This window comes from Rhinatrema bivittatum, chromosome 8 (genome assembly GCF_901001135.1).
Source record: "Rhinatrema bivittatum chromosome 8, aRhiBiv1.1, whole genome shotgun sequence".
NCBI lineage: Eukaryota > Metazoa > Chordata > Amphibia > Gymnophiona > Rhinatrematidae > Rhinatrema > Rhinatrema bivittatum.
The window spans coordinates 157426122-157441972 of NC_042622.1; the positions used below are offsets into that span (position 1 = coordinate 157426122).

The window sequence follows — 15851 nt, forward strand, 5'->3', positions numbered from 1 at the left end:
TTGTAGAACTGAAAAACTCCAACTTATTTCTTTATAAGGAAAACAACTTTACATTTATGACTTCTTTCTGAAACATACAATAGCGGATAAAGACTTCAGTAGATGAGATATAGTTCTGGACTAGTCTGGCTGGATTCAAGGAAAGGAAATTACCAGGTAATAATAAATGTCTTTTTCCTCTTCATACAGCCAGATCAGTCCAAATGCATGGAATGTAACAAAGCTACTCTTCCTTCAGGCAGGATGCTTCCGCACCCACTCTTAGAATTTCAGAACCAAAAGAGGCAAATTCCTTAGCCTAAACATCCAGTCTATAATGCATGCTGAAGGAATGTAAGGACAGCCAAGTTGCTGCTCTACATATCTCTGCCGGAGAAACCAACCTAAGAACCACCCAAGATGCCACCTGTGTTGTAATGGAATGAGCCTTTACCCATTTAGGCAATGGAAGGCCATTACTTACATATACTGCTCCAATTACGTTTTATCCACTGTGCCAACATGGCTTTAAAAAAGGCTAGGCCCTTCCCGTGCCTACCAAATAAAACGAAGAGTTGTGAAAAGTCAGATAGTTTATTAGTGACCTTCAAAAAACAAAAGAAAATTCCCATGTTCAACTGGTGAAGTAGAGACTACTCCTTACCACTGGACTCTTTGAAAGGAAGAAGACACATAACTGGTTAAGATAAAAGGCCAAAATCGCCTTTGGAAGAAAAGGCGGCACAGTGTGAATCTTTACCATATCACTTGTAAAAATATAGCACTCATGACCGTGCTTGTAAAAATATAGCACTTACATGACAGTGCTTGCAATTCTGAAATCTTTGTCACTGAACGTATGGCTGCCAAGAAAATTGCCTTCAGAGTGAGAAGTTTAACTGAATCACTTCACAAAGGCTCTAAAGGAGACTCCATTACTTAGGTCAAAACAAGATTCAAATTCCAAGATGGAATTGGCTGTCTAACTGGCAACCTAATATGCTTAACTTCTTTAAGGATGTGAGACATATCCAGATGGGAGGACAAGGAATGACCCAAAATGCGGCCTCTAGAATATGCTAATGGCGCTGCCTGAACTTTCAAAGAATTGAGTGCCAAGCCTTTCTGTAGACCTTTCTGCAGAAATTGCAGGACATATGGCAATGACAATTTAATTGCTGAAATGTTCTGGTCCACACACCAATCTTCAAACACATTCCACACTCTCACATAAGCCAAGGATGTGGAACTCTTCTTAGAATGCAATAGAGTCTGAATCACTTCTCAAGAATATTTTATTTATTTAGATGTTTTATATACCATCAAACCAAGTGAGAATCATTAGATCACAATGGTTTACAGGATACACATTGATAATTATACTATGTGTTACAAAGGTAGACATACAAGAATGAAAACCGGACAACATTCATAGTTATAGGATTATTACATTGGCAGACATATACAGAATGAAAAGAACTTCATTAAACAAGTCCTCTTAAGGGCCAGGCCATAAGACAAAACTGAGTCTGATCTTCATGTACCACTGGCCCTTGAAACAACTGACTTTCTACGATAAAAAGGCAACAGACTCCCATCCAATAACCTCTCTAGATCTGCATACCAAGGATATCTCAGCTAATCAGAAGCTACCAGAATCATCAGACCTTGATGTCTGGATATCCTCTGAATGACTCTGCTCACCAACAGCCATGGGGGAAAAGCAGTGGACCCTCCAGCAGCCAGATCTGAAAGAACTCATCCAATCCTGAGAAAAATGTTTCTTTTCTTCTTTTGAAAAGTCTTCCTACTTTTGCATACCTTCTGGATGCCATAAAGTCCATCGCTGGTTTTTCCCACTGTTCTATGATCAAAGGGAGCGCTCTTTGTGCCACATACCAGTCCCAGAATCCAAAGTGTTGCAATTCAGGAAATCCGCTTGAACGTTCTCTACTTCCAGTGTGTGCAAGGCCAAAATGACTTTTACATGACCCTTCCCATTCCAAAAGAGAGATTGCTTCTGCTGTAACTTGCATGCTCTTAGTCCCTCCTTGGTGGTTCACATATGCTACTGATGTTACATTTTCTGCTGAAATTTAAACTGCTTGACCTTGGAGAAGAGATGCAAAATGCAGCAGAACCAAGCATATCACTCTAATTTCCTAGTGATTAATGGACCATTGAGCCTCCACTGACATCCCGGTTTCTTGAGCCACCAAGCCTTGATAGTGAGCCCAACCAAGCAGACTGGTGCCTGTCATGAATGTAATCCAGGATGGAGACTCCAGATCCACTTCCTTCTTGAAGTTGCAGTCATTTGCCACCAATCCAGTCTGTTTTACCTGCTCCAGAACTGACACCTGAATAGTGTAATCCTGAGAATGCGGATCCCACCTGGACAGCAGGGCTTTTTGCAAGGACCTCATGTGAACGTTGCCCAAGGAATTGAATCCAAGGTTGCTGCCATGGAGCCTAGCAGCTGAAGATAAGTCCACACTGTCAGCCTCATGGCAGACAGCAGCGCTCACGCTTGACTTTGTAACTTTTGGATCCACTGCATTGTTAACCAAATGCAACCCAATCTTGTGTTGAAATGGCTCGCAGGTACTCTAGGGACTGAGAAGGCTGCAACTTTCTCTTTGCAAAGTTTGTTATCCTGCCCAGTTCCTCTAGAAACTAAACCACTGTGGCCATGGCTGCTTTGCTGTCTTGCACCAGATTCACTTGAATCAACCAATCGTCCAGATATAGATGCACTAGAACTCCCTGTTGGCGTAAATAGCTTCTTGGCACAGTGCTTAAACCAAAAGGAAACGCTTGACGCTGAAAATGACTTTCTAAGAATGTGAAACACAAATTTCTGGTGCTCCTTCCTTATTTCGAATATGGAGATATACCTCAGTAAAATCTAAAGATGTGAGGAATTCCACTTGCCTTACTGCCAATATCACTGACTGCAAGGTCTCCTTTTTGAAATGAGGCACTTTCAAAGCTTTGTTGATTTCTTTCAGATCTAGAAGAGGGTTAAATATGCCCTCGTTTTTGTGCACCACAAAGTAGATTGAATAGTGATCCTGGCCCAATTGATACCATGGAACTGGAACAACCGCACTCATGTCAAGAAGATGGTTGAAGGTTCCCCAAGCCACCTCCCTCTTCTGAGTGAGAAGAACAAGGGGAAACTATAAAAGTGTCTGCTAATGGACAGAAAAAATCCAATGCATAGCCATCATGAATGATTGCTAGAAATCATTGAACTGATATGATGTGGATCCACCTCCAGGAGAACTCTGACAATCAACCCCTTATTCTTACCCCTGGAATCTAGACCTGAAGCCTTCACTGGGAGTTTTAGGAGATATCTGCACCTCACAAACACCCCTCCATTCCACCTCTCCTGGAGGAACTAAAGGACTGGTTCTCTGAACCCAAGAAAAAACATACCTGGTTTACTCCTTACATCACGGAACCAAGTACTAGCTTGAGAATGGCAAAAGGAGGCTTTCAGCTTATCTTCCAGAAGGCTAGGTAAGAACATAAGAACATGCTATTCTGGATCAGACCAAGGGTCCATCAAGCCCAGCATTCTGTTTCCAACAATGGCCAATCCAGGCCATAAGAACCTGGCAAGTACCCAAAAACTAAGTCTATTCCATGTTACTGTTGCTAGTAATAGCAGTGGCTATTTTCTAAGTCAACTTAATTAATAGCAGGTAATGGACCTCTTCTCCAAGAACTTATCCAATCCTTTTTTAAACACAGCTACACTAATTGCACTAACCACATCCTCTGGCAACAAATTCCAGAGTTTAATTGTGCGTTGAGTGAAAAAGAACTTTCTCCGATTAATTTTAAATGTGCCACATGCTAACTTCATGGTGTGCCCCCCTAGTCTTTCTATTATCTGGAAGAGTAAATAACCAATTCACATCTACCTGTTCTAGACCTCTCATGATTTTAAACACCTATCATATCCCTCCTCAGCCGTCTCTTCTCCAAGCTGAAAAGTCCTAACCTCTTTAGTCTTTCCTCATAGGGGAGCTGTTCCATTCCCCTTATCATTTTGGTCGCCCATCTCTGTACCTTCTCCATCGCAACTATATCTTTTTTGAGATGCGGCGACCAGAATTGTACACAGTATTCAAGGTGCGGTCTCACCATGGAGCGATACAGAGGCATTATGACATTTTCCGTTTTATTCACCATTCCCTTTCTAATAATTCCCAACATTCTGTTTGCTTTTTTGACTGCCGCAGCACACTGAACCTACGATTTCAATGTGTTATCCACTATGACGCCTAGATCTCTTTCTTGGTTGGTAGCACCTAATATGGAACCTAACATCGTGTAACTATAGAATGGGTTATTTTTCCCTATATGCGTCACCTTGCACTTATTCACCTTAAATTTCATCTGCCATTTCGATGCCCAATTTTCCAGTTTCACAAGGTCTTCCTGCAATTTATCACAATCTGCTTGTGATTTAACTACTCTGAACAATTTTGTATCATCTGCAAATTTGATTACCTCACTCATTGTATTTCTTTCCAGATCATTTATAGGTGTTTTAGATTTTCCCCAAGGCTTAGATATTTTCTCAGGCTCTTCAGCAAACAAAAGCTTCCCATTAGAAATCAGATCTGCAGATCAATTGCGGAGCCACAGTAGACTCCTCACCACTACAGTGGAAGCCATGCTTCTAGCAGAAGTAAACACCAAGACAAAGGAGGCACCTGCCAAAAGGGGCACCCCTGCCTCCAATTGAACCATCTTTTCCAACACTGACTCTGAACCATCAAGTGATCTTTCTTGAACCCCCTAAGACAAGTGCAACTCTGCCTTTGCCATAATACAACTACACCCTGCAACCTGCATAGTCATGCTGGAAACATCAAAGGTTTGCTTAAGCACTGATTCTTCTTGTCCTGAGGATCTTTATTTATTTATTTATTTGTAGAGTTTTATAGACCGTTATTCGGTAGAGCCATCATAACTGTTTACAAAATATGAAATTATCATATAATAAAATGCAATTAAAAGTAATTGTGAACAGTAGAGTTTTGAGAACAATGAGAGTTTGAGAGCAACTCCTCCTTCTACAGGAATAGTAGTTCTCCAGTAACAGCACACACCACAGTGTCCACCTTAGGAAACCTCGGCTTCTCCATTTCTTGAAAAAGTAGAGGATATGTCTTTTTTTTTTTTTTTTTTAAAGTGCTCAGTCACCTTTAAAATTAGCCTCTGCCAATTCCCATTCCAAATCAATGAGATCTTTACTGACCTGTGCAAAGGAAAAGACTTTGAAGGTTTTCTCAGACTAGTCATGATGGGGTCCTCTGAAGCCTCATCTTTGTGAAAGAGTCTAATCATAGAAAAGCCTTCCCTTCCTGCAGAGGGTTCTCTCCCTCTTCTAATTTACCCTCGCTGTCACTTCAGGTCAGGTATCAGACAGCGGATTTTTCATCCCCCTCCATCCTTCTCATCCTTTTTCCTTGCTCTTTTCCACCCCAACTCTACCTGATCAATACATGGCGGGGGAGGGGCTGACATTACTAAGGAAGGTCCTGGAACAGAGTTCTGGCCCATACAAAATACTGGATGTAGGCATTTTAAACATTTTGTTGACATTACAGCCCAGGCAAAAATGAGAACAATAAAGGGGATGTGGCCTTTTAAGAGAGGCTTCCCCCACGGCCCCAGAAAAATTCACATCCATTTCATGTCCCACCCCAAACAAGAAAGATGGACCCAATTCAGTCTCCACTAAAAGTGACTCCAAAATGGCAGCTGTTCCCTGTCATGGCAGCAGCACACTGGCTAGACCAACTGCTGCCCCTCTCCACCTCCCCCCTCTCCCTCTGGGAGTACAGCCTGCTTCTGCCTCTTTGTCTCCTACTCTTCACAACTCTCGCAGCATACTGCAGCTCCCCCTACAGCAGCCAACTCAATCTGCAGCTCTTACAGAAAATGATAATCTGCAAAAAACAGCACTTACAACCCTAAACACTTTGCTGGGCAGAATGGATGAACCTTTTTTGTCTTTATCTGCCATCATTTACTTTGTGTCTATGGTCTCATGGTTTTTGTTGACTATGCCACATTTGTGCCCATACTTAAGTTTCTCTCTATTTGCAGATTTGGTCCCTCCTGTTAATCAAAACATGATCTGTGTAGGGGGACCAGGAACACCTTTTATCTCCTCTAAGTTAATAAAACACTTACTTACCTTGAACAGCTTCTTAATTTTGTGGACCTGAACATTTTTACCAAATCATTTTGTGTGGGTATATTACATATGTGATTTAGGTTTCCGCCTACGTTGCTTGGCTCATGATTTCTAGCACATTGATTAGACTTATTATAGTCTTGGACTTAATCGTAGACAAATATACTTTGATATTTCTCTTAGAAAAATAATGCAAGTTTGGCAAGAGTTTTCCCTTTCATTGGCTTACAAATTTGGGGCTTGTGTTGTGTATATATTTATGTTCTTTTGCCCTCTACTTGTAATTGTCCCTGTCTCCTCTCTGCAGCTCTTCTGGACCTACATCCAGGCAATGCTAACCAACCTGGAGAGTCTGCCACTGGAAAGGATTCACAGCATGCTGAAGATGTTTGTGATGACTGGGCCTATGGTGTCGGAGATTGATATACAGGAGCTGCAGAGTTTTCTGCTCAAGAAAGTCAGTGACCAGCAACTTGTCTACTCTGGAGGTGTTTATCGCCTACCAAAGAACTCCAGCTAGAGTTGTACGGTGATAACAGTAGCCCACAGATACAAGGCTGTGCTCTATCATCTCACCAGTAAGCACCCTGTGATAACAGCTAGATATACATGTTTAGAGAATGCACTCTATCACCTTCTTAACGCCAGCCAGGATCACACCAGTAACCCATGGAATACGGGCTTGTTTCACCTTCCCAGTGACCACAGCTAGAAGCACACCATGGTTACAGTAACATGTAAACACAGAGACTGCACTCGTTCAGTTCCTCAGTAACTCCAGGCAGGATCATACCTTGAACAAAGAGACTCCAGATAATCAGACTTCTAGTCTTCCCATTTTCCTTACCTGACTCAATTCTGTGGACACTACTTGGTATCTGGTTTTATCCTCATTACCCACTGTTAAGGATTCTCTGTACCTATTCCAAACTGCCTTGAATTTAGATGTTTTTGTCTTCACTGAGAGACTGTTCTATGTATCATCTCTCCCCACCCCATTCGTTGGGTGTATCTGCTATAAAATGCTCAGCTTGAATCATATGGTAAAGGCATTTACTCAAAAATATATTGATCAGTCTTTCATATACTCCAGGATTCCAGCTGTGATTATTATTTTATACCTCCCTCTTCTCACAGCTTCCAAAACCAAAAATCATAACGTACAATAAAATTACCAAAGCGCAGTAAAAGGAGCAGTTAACCTGCTTAAAAATACAATATTTTTCTAATTACAAAACAGCCAGAAAAAAAATCCACCTAAATTTCCCTCCCTTAATTATCCCCTCATTCACAGAGCACATGTACCATAGACAAACCCATTCCTCCCTACCTGAAAACCCCCTTCTTGCACAAGAGTTTGGACAAACACTGCATCTCAGAGAGCATACAACACAGGCTCCCTCATTAGATATGTGTGTACAGGGCCTATTTCCTAAGCAGCTATAGTGCAGCAGCACCCTTGAAATGCCAAATTCGACTTTTAGTGCACATTAAAAGAACATAAAAAAGCAGGCCCAACACAAAAAATATTCTTGAGCTGTGTTGCATGAAAATGTATTTAACTGGAATAAGACAAATTGCAATAGATTTTGTGGTCTGCGTTATTCCTTGGAAAGTTAACAAGAGATTTAGTTAATTTCCCCAAGCTTATCAGCAGTCTAATGCACCTGTCTGAAAGGGCATACACCTCCCCGCCCCCCTCCTCTTACCCTTGACCAAATTTATGCAGGTCAAAAAAAGCTGCCCCTTGTACCATCCCACCCACCTCTTCATAACCTTTGAGGCCTCCCAGCAGATTTAGTAGGTAGGCCTGCCTCCATCCCAAACCTCATACCTCCCACCTTGGTTGAAAATAATTCAGCCACTTCCTCCCAGCACCCCCCCCCCCCCCCCCAAACCTCAATTACTTCAGGATAGGCCCAAATGACACGAGGCAGGTGGCACCTTATAGATTAACCAATTTATTGAGGCATCAGCTTTTGAGGACAGAGTCCACTTCAGTACATGAAGTACAGAGGTGTGGGTGTAATATATGGGAATGGGGGAGGGGAGATACAAAACAAAGAGAAGGCATAGAATAGGCAGGAAGGGTGTGGAAACAAAGTGATAATAGCATTATAGTCCAGACAACTGACAACTGAGGTTAGTATGAAAAGACAGAATGATCTGCTAACAGTTAAGTTCATAGATAGTTGTAGTGTGCCATGAAGCTATTGTCTGTTCAGACCTAGGGTGATGGTGTTAAGTTGTTTGGTTAGGCCCAATTGCTCTTGCACTGTTGGTGCTGAAATTCAAAATGGTGCTATCTGAGTTGAGGTTCCCCTATATCCCACATGAGGGGTAAAGGAAAGCTTGTCATGGGATAATGAAGGAGGTCAAATTATTTTCAACCAGGTGGGGAGAGAGGCTACCTACTCACTGTTGGGGGAGCCTCGTGGATTATTCAGGGACAAATGGGATGGTGCAAGGGAGCAGCTTTTTTTTTTTTTGGTGGGGGGGGGCATCTCTGGAGGCAGGGAGAAATGTTTTTAATTCAGGTGATGGGTATTCTGTATCTGTGGAATTACACCAGCTTCCTCCTTCATCTTGACTCTCACTGTCGCTGGGAGGAGGGGAAGAACTACAGAAACTGACCATCTATTACCTCCTATACATTTATAACCCAAGCAGCTCAGGAAGGACGTGGTTGATCTCTGATTAATAAAAGTCTGATTCTAACATTTCAGGCTTAGCAGTTAGAATAAGACAATACCTGCCTCTACAGTCCATGACGCAGCATAGTCTTATATTGAGTAAAACTCTGCATCAGTAAACTTAAACATATCAGAAATTTTGGCTTGCTTTGGGTATATTAAGTGTGGCTAGCTAACTACCCCTATAACGTTAGGAGAATACTTTCAGTAGTCTCTGTAGCTGAATGTCCTGGAGACAGTCTGCCACAGGGAGCATGCATTCTTGGCCCTTTTTGCTTGTTTGGAAGGCTTGTCTGAGCACTGGAGAAGAAAAGACAGGTTGGACACAAACAGCCAGGTAACAGCAGGGTTCTTATATGCAGCCTTCCAGGACATCGGAGTCCATTTGCTTCGTTGCAGGGAGGGGCAGGAGACTGATGGATCAGGCGTTGTCTTCAGGTATTAATGGTTCTTTTGCCCCTGCCTCCTTAAGGCCTCTCTCCTGCTCTTTTTTTTTTATTTTATTTTTTTAACAGGCAGGCATATTTAAGAGCTCATGCATAGTCAAACAGGAGCATGAAAGAAAATGTCTCTCCTTCAATTCAGATTGCTGGCCCCCCCCCCCCCCCTTTTGCCTTTGGGGGGAGTTCACCGCTCCTGCTGCATAGCAATCTTGGCCCTGCAATCTCTAGGCCAGCAAGCTGCCCTACTGTATCAGGTGGGCCCGAGAGCATGCAAAGGGCCCACGGCTTACCTGGGGCCGTGGGCCGAAGTCGGGCGGAATGCGCAGCCCGAGGGGCGCAGGCAAATTTGCCTCAGAGCGCTCCAGCGCTCCGAGGGCAGCGCAGGGCTGGCATCATCGGGGTGTGCTGGCGCTCCAGCGCGGCCTGATGACGTTAGCGTCGGATCTCGGGGGTGGGGGGGCATTCCTATGGGCCGGCGTCGTCAGGGACAGCCGCAGCCGGCCCTGATGACGTCGGCCTGCGAATTTAAGGCGAGTGACGCAGCGCAGCTGGCCTCTTTCATGATCCCCAGGGCACAGCAACTCAGGTGCGGCTGCGGCGTGGCTCGCGGCACCGACCACGCGGTAGAAGTTGTGGGGGATCAAAGGGCAGAAATGTGGTTGTTCCTGGAGTCGGTCAGCACAGATATTTAATTTTCATTTGCAGGGGGGGTGTCCTTCTGTTCTGCGCGGATCGGGAGGCTCTCTTCCATTGTAGTCTGGGAATTCGGTGGGGGGGGCTTCCCTAGTACTGCGGGGATGGGGATGTCTTCCATGGGAATTTGGGATCGGATGTTGAAAGAAAATTATAGAACTAGTTCCTGGAAAGGATTGATGGTTAACAGGGTGGGACCACGAGGAGTGAGAATGGATCGTGGAGGCGGCGATTTCTTTGATTGCCTCAATTTGTTTGAGAGGGGGCTCCTCTGTGGCTCACCACATGGAGTGGATCGCCTCCGGTGAGGTGTGGCTCATTCACGGATTCAAGCCTGACCCGAGGTCAAAGCTATTTAATTTGATGGATAATTTATATATGTATAAATATTATTATTTTGTTTTGGGTCTTTTAAGAAGCTACAGCGGATGCGAGTGCGCTTGTGTAGTTGTCATGCATTGGGGCAGTGTTGGCATTAATGCGTGGATTTTGTTGTCCATTGATTGGTACGATGATGTGGATAACAGGTATTGAGTGTGAAGATGGGTGTTTGTGATGGCATCCAAAAGGAATCAGTGACTTTAGAATTGCAGGGGCTCATGTGCACGTGTGACTTTTGACAATGGAGACTTGTGTAGGCTTGTGGTCAGCTATACTTGTGTTCGAGAGATACCGATGGATCATTGTGTTACACAGAGAGGTTAGTGGTGCGGTAACATGGTGTATAATACAGGTTGTTTTTATTAGTAGTGTAATGGATTAATTGTTTTTGTAGATGATGAATCAAGCTAGTCATTTTGCTACATGTTAGAACATGGTATAGAGCGTTGCATGTTCTGTTGCTGAGCATAGTTTGAATTGTGTGGTATTTGGATTTGAATAGGTGCAGGGGTTTATATTGTGAATAATCGACTAAAAAAAATATTTTCGGAGGGGATCTCTGGTGCACACAGTGAGGAACTAGGAACCATTGTGTAGAACTGATGTCCCACAACAGATGCTGCATGGGTGAGGATTTATAAAGACAGCTGATATTTGCCTTATCGATTGAGGTGGCATCTGAAGGAGGAGGAGTTCAATCTTGTTCGAAGAGGTTGTTTTGGTGAAACAAATGGGCTTGGTTTTGGGGCATGTTTGTATTCTCCATTAGTAATGGGAATGACATTATGGTGACACATATGGTCTTATATTATGTTATTGGTAGTTGTGGATTATTTTATTTATTTATTTATTTTTAATTTTTATATACCGAAGTTCTTGTAGGGACTACAAATCACTCCGGTTTACATAAAACAAAGAACTGCTCAACAGAGAGTGGAGCTTTACATGGAACCGTAGAACATATGGAACAGTATAAATGGATGACAATTAAACATAGTGAAAAATAAATAAAAATCACATATCTAATGAATATGTGGGAATGGTGCGTAATGGGATGGTATAATTACTCCTTGTGTTGGGGTTTTGTTGTAATTTGTATTACGGTTTGATGTTACCATTAAAGGCTATTAATCAAGTCAGGGCCGAGCCGTCTAAGGTGCTGGATTAAGGTTCCAGTCTCATTCAAACCCACAGTGGGATTCAAACCCCCAGTGTGGGTTTGAATCCCACTGCTGTCATTGTCCCTCTAAAAGATACTTACGTAATATCCACGGCTCTGAATGGCATCAGTAGCATGGGATCTTCTTTGTGTTGGGTAGTTGCCAGGTTCTTGTGACCTCTCTTGGAGATGGGATGCTGGGCTCGATGGACCCTTGGTCTGACCCAGCAAGGCAATTTTATTTTTTATACAAATTCTTTACATTTATATGTGTACGCAAAGGTTAATTTTGGTTATTTATATTATGTTTATATAAACAAAGATTCTTTTCTTTGGTTACAAATAATTTAACATTACATACAATAAGAATTTGAAACACCTGGAAGAAGGCTGATATGTGTTGATATTTGTCTTTATTGTCGACTAGTATCTGGTTATGCTCAAGTTATGCAGCCAGTCCACCCATGCGATGTTTTGCTTCGACAAGTGCGTATCGATGGGTTACTCCGGGTTCTGCGCATATTCAGAGGCCTTCAGTTCAATTTACATGGGGTTACGGCAAAAGGGCCCAGTCAGACAACATAATACACTACCTAGATGTCTTCCTTTAGTCACCCGGCCGGAACAGAGATGGTGGCTCTCCTGTTACGGACCTTTCAGGAGGTGGAAAAGGACTTTGGAGTTCCACTCACACAAGAGAAGACAAAGGGCTAACTATCACTATGTGCTTCCTTGGCATTGAATTGGATTCCAAAGGATGATATCCAGACTGCCAACAGACAAACTCCAATGATGAAAAAGGGAAAACTGGTGCTAATTTTCTGATGCTAAAAGTTGCCCACAGGTTGCTTATAAGTCCTAGTTGGCAAATATCTCATATTGAAGAAAAAAGGGACACGGTTAGGAGGTGAGCATTCCAGAGTGGGGTCAAGGGATGTGAGCGCAAGTACCTAAAATATCGGTATGGCAGGAGCCCCCGGTCTCAAGCCGTGACTTGGACATTTATTCAGATGCTTCTGGGGGATGGGGATCCGGCGCGTACGATCAGGGGGGATTCGGCATGTACTGTCAGGTCGCGTGGGCCGCCGCACAATGGCCAGCCGCACGGGTGAGCGAAGGAATAGAAACAAATATAACGTTCCTGGAGCTTTTCCCTTATGGGTAGTGTGGATAAGCTGGGTAGAACGCTTGCGGAACAAACACATCATAATTTGGTGTGACAACCAAGGTGTGGTTTCAGTCATTAACAGACAGTCAGCCAAAGGTCCACAAGTGGCGGACCTGTTTCGGCAGGTAGTCCTAAAGCGCTTCCCGCGTTAATACCACTGTGAAGGCGCGGCATGTTCCAGGGGCTTGTAATGGTGTTTTGGATCTTCTATCTTGTGCTAAAGCGTCTTTTTCTGCAAACAGGTACCCGACGCCGACGAACTGGCAACTCCAGTTACGGAGCATGTATGGGCAATTGGGCCGCCAACCATGCTAGAACTGTTGTGGTGTCCTGTGGCCCCCACCACGTGGGATGCTTATTGCATGGGGATACGGGAGAGTGTGCTCCTTCATGAGACAACATTGCTTTAAAAAAAAAAAAAAAAAAAGGACCTGTAGCAGAGGAACAGATTAGAGGATGTTCATACCACGGTCCAAAACAGATCAATTGGGGAGGGGAATGACCGTGACTCTAAGACAATTGCGCAGTCTGGTCACTTGCCCCTTGGCCAACTTAGATAAATATCAAGCAGTGCGTCCTAGGAAAGGGGAGCATTTACTTATACATGCGGACGGGGCCCCTTTAACGCGATACCAGTTTTCAGCGAGACTCAAACGATCTTTATGGCAGATAGGAGAGAATGCAGAACTTTGGGACACACACTTTTGGTATAGGAGCGGCTACTGTTGCGGCTTAGGCCGTTTTCACAACTGAGGCCATACAACAGATAGGGAGATGGTGCCCTGCCGCAGTGAATTCCTACGTCAGGTGGGATCGAGCCGGTGTATTGCAACAAGTTGATTGATTGGCTTATTGCATTGCAGAATCGTGTCCTAGGTCGATACAGGAATGGGTCATGGGGCACTCATTCGTACGTTGGGTGGAACAGAGAGGGCACAGCAGCACAAATACGGTCCGCATCTAGGCTTGGCACCTCGGGGGGTGCACATCACTTGGATGGAAAAGAGTGTAATGCACTGGGAACAGTTACTGCCCACACTACGGGTCCAGAAGGATTTGTCGGCCAGACCGGACAGCATTATAATATACCTGGGGTTAACGATTGAGGGGCAATGTCATGCAGACAGCTGTTTAGGCAGGTAAAGAGGGAAATACGGACATACAATCGGGATTTCCAGGAGTGCTTACTTGCTGGTCCGACATAATATTACGCATTAGATTTGCAAACAAAAGTTATGGGGGAGCGCCCGGAAGAAGGTAAATAGCCAGGTCGGAGGATGGTTGGTGCATATGGGAGGCTGTCAGATACGGCACGCAATGGCCAATCAACAGTGCGAAGGCGGTTACAGGCAGGATACGCATGGGCCGATCAATGTGCGAAGGCTTTTACAGGTAAGACAGGGTACACCTATCTGATATAGGGTACGACCTGTTCAATAACGAAATACAGGAGGCAATTGAAAAGAACTACACATGGGTGTAAAGGGGGGGCCGCAGTTAAGATGTGGTTTGGGGGGACACCAGGCAAGTGTAAACACTACCTGGCGCTGGTGGCGGGTACCCGGGCCAATAGAGAGCCAATAGATATAGGTCAGCCGTAGGGCTGACTAAGCTGGGCGGTAAAAGAGGTGGTGACCACGCCTGGAGGCAGGGCCTTCTTGCTAATAAACGCGGTGGGGGGCCGGAAGCGATGTCACCTTGCTGGAATCGCGACGGGGTGACAAAAAGGGGGGCGTGGTCCTGGGAGAGCGGTAAGATCATAAGATTGGCCCAGGTGGGGGTACTGTCATAATATTGAGTTCATATTAACTGCTATGTTAATAAAAGCCTCGGCCAATTCACCCAAGAGTAATGTGTAACGTGCAATTATTTCAGGATGGAAAGGGGGGGTATGGATGCTGAAAGGAGCACTTTTCTGTGAGCCACCCTGTCTGATAAACTGGTTAGGCTGTTTTTTGTCTACAGGAAGATTTGAGCTGTTTTTCAGTCTGGGACCTATCCCTGCCACATACACCTGCACTGCTTAGCTTCTTTCTGCAAACAATGAGCTATCTCTCTTACGTTTAAACAGGCAGATCAGATAACTTAGGTATGTATTGTTATTCTGGTCAACATTCCTCTTCTGTATTTCTTTGCAGGAACACAGGCCAGGGTCTAATATGAAATTAGAATTCATATTTTGCTGCATATAGTAGTAAAAACTTCTGGTATCTTCCTAGAGAGGATATGGACTTCTTCTTGCTAGCACTCTGTCCACAGCAGCTTACAAACTTGTGGTTCATGAAGATTGGGAAACTTCTATACCAGAAGTTGAGAAAATGATAAAATCATTCAGACATATTTCATGCTACACAATTATTGCTGATAAGATGAAATAATTTAGTTCCTGGACTATCAATTTCCTTGTGTCTAAGCAAGATGATAAATAAGATTTTAGATACTTAAGTGTTTGGATTACTTCAGAATATATAAGGGCCTATTTACCAATGCATGTTAAAACAGTGAGTTAGTTCCAGTGGAATTCAGTAAACTGAGATAGATGATGTCTGCCAAAAAAAAAAAAAAGTTGCTGACTCATCTGAGAGAGGAAGTGTCTCTGTTTAAAAAAAATCTTACCATCGATTCAGCATATCTTCCTCACCTTCCACTTAAAGTTCAGAAGCCCAGGAATAAATGGCTTGTAGTGGGTTCTTTTAGGACTAAACTTATGGACCAGAGATACCCACTTTCCCATACTATGCAGGATCCAGGATTTCTTCCCCTATTCCCACAGAAGGTTCAGAAACCAGGAATAAATAGATTACACTGAGCTCTAGAAAGGTAAGACCTATGACAAAGAGACACTCACTCTTCCCAATGATATGTTTATAAAATGCCTTTTCTGCATTGAAACATGAAGATGCTCCAGCAGCAGAAACTGAAATCTTATCTGAAAAGAAAGAAGACACCCAGTGCACACAGAAACCCCATAAACGCTACCCAATGTCATAATAACCTCCTGCTGTGAAACTCGGTCATCAGCAGCACTTAGAAACTCATTTTGAGGGAGACAGTATTTAAATGCATTCCAGATTCCTCACTGTTATGGTTAAGCGGTGTTTGGGTGGAT

General features: G+C 43.7%; 1 protein-coding gene across 2 annotated transcripts in view; it reads left to right on the forward strand.

Moving 5' to 3' along the window:
* Positions 1–15851, forward strand: part of ANAPC2 (anaphase promoting complex subunit 2) — a 137740-nt gene that overhangs the window by 97002 nt on the left and 24887 nt on the right. The window contains exon 13 of one of the 2 annotated variants that reach the window (XR_003858357.1): positions 6513–6783. Coding sequence is in view for 1 of the 2 variants with exons in the window: in XM_029614053.1 (XP_029469913.1) it covers positions 6513–6725 (213 nt within the window). In the remaining variant the exon portion in view is untranslated. Of the gene's footprint in view, positions 1–6512; positions 7793–15851 lie in introns of those variants that run through there. The other variant, XM_029614053.1, reaches the window with a different exon arrangement.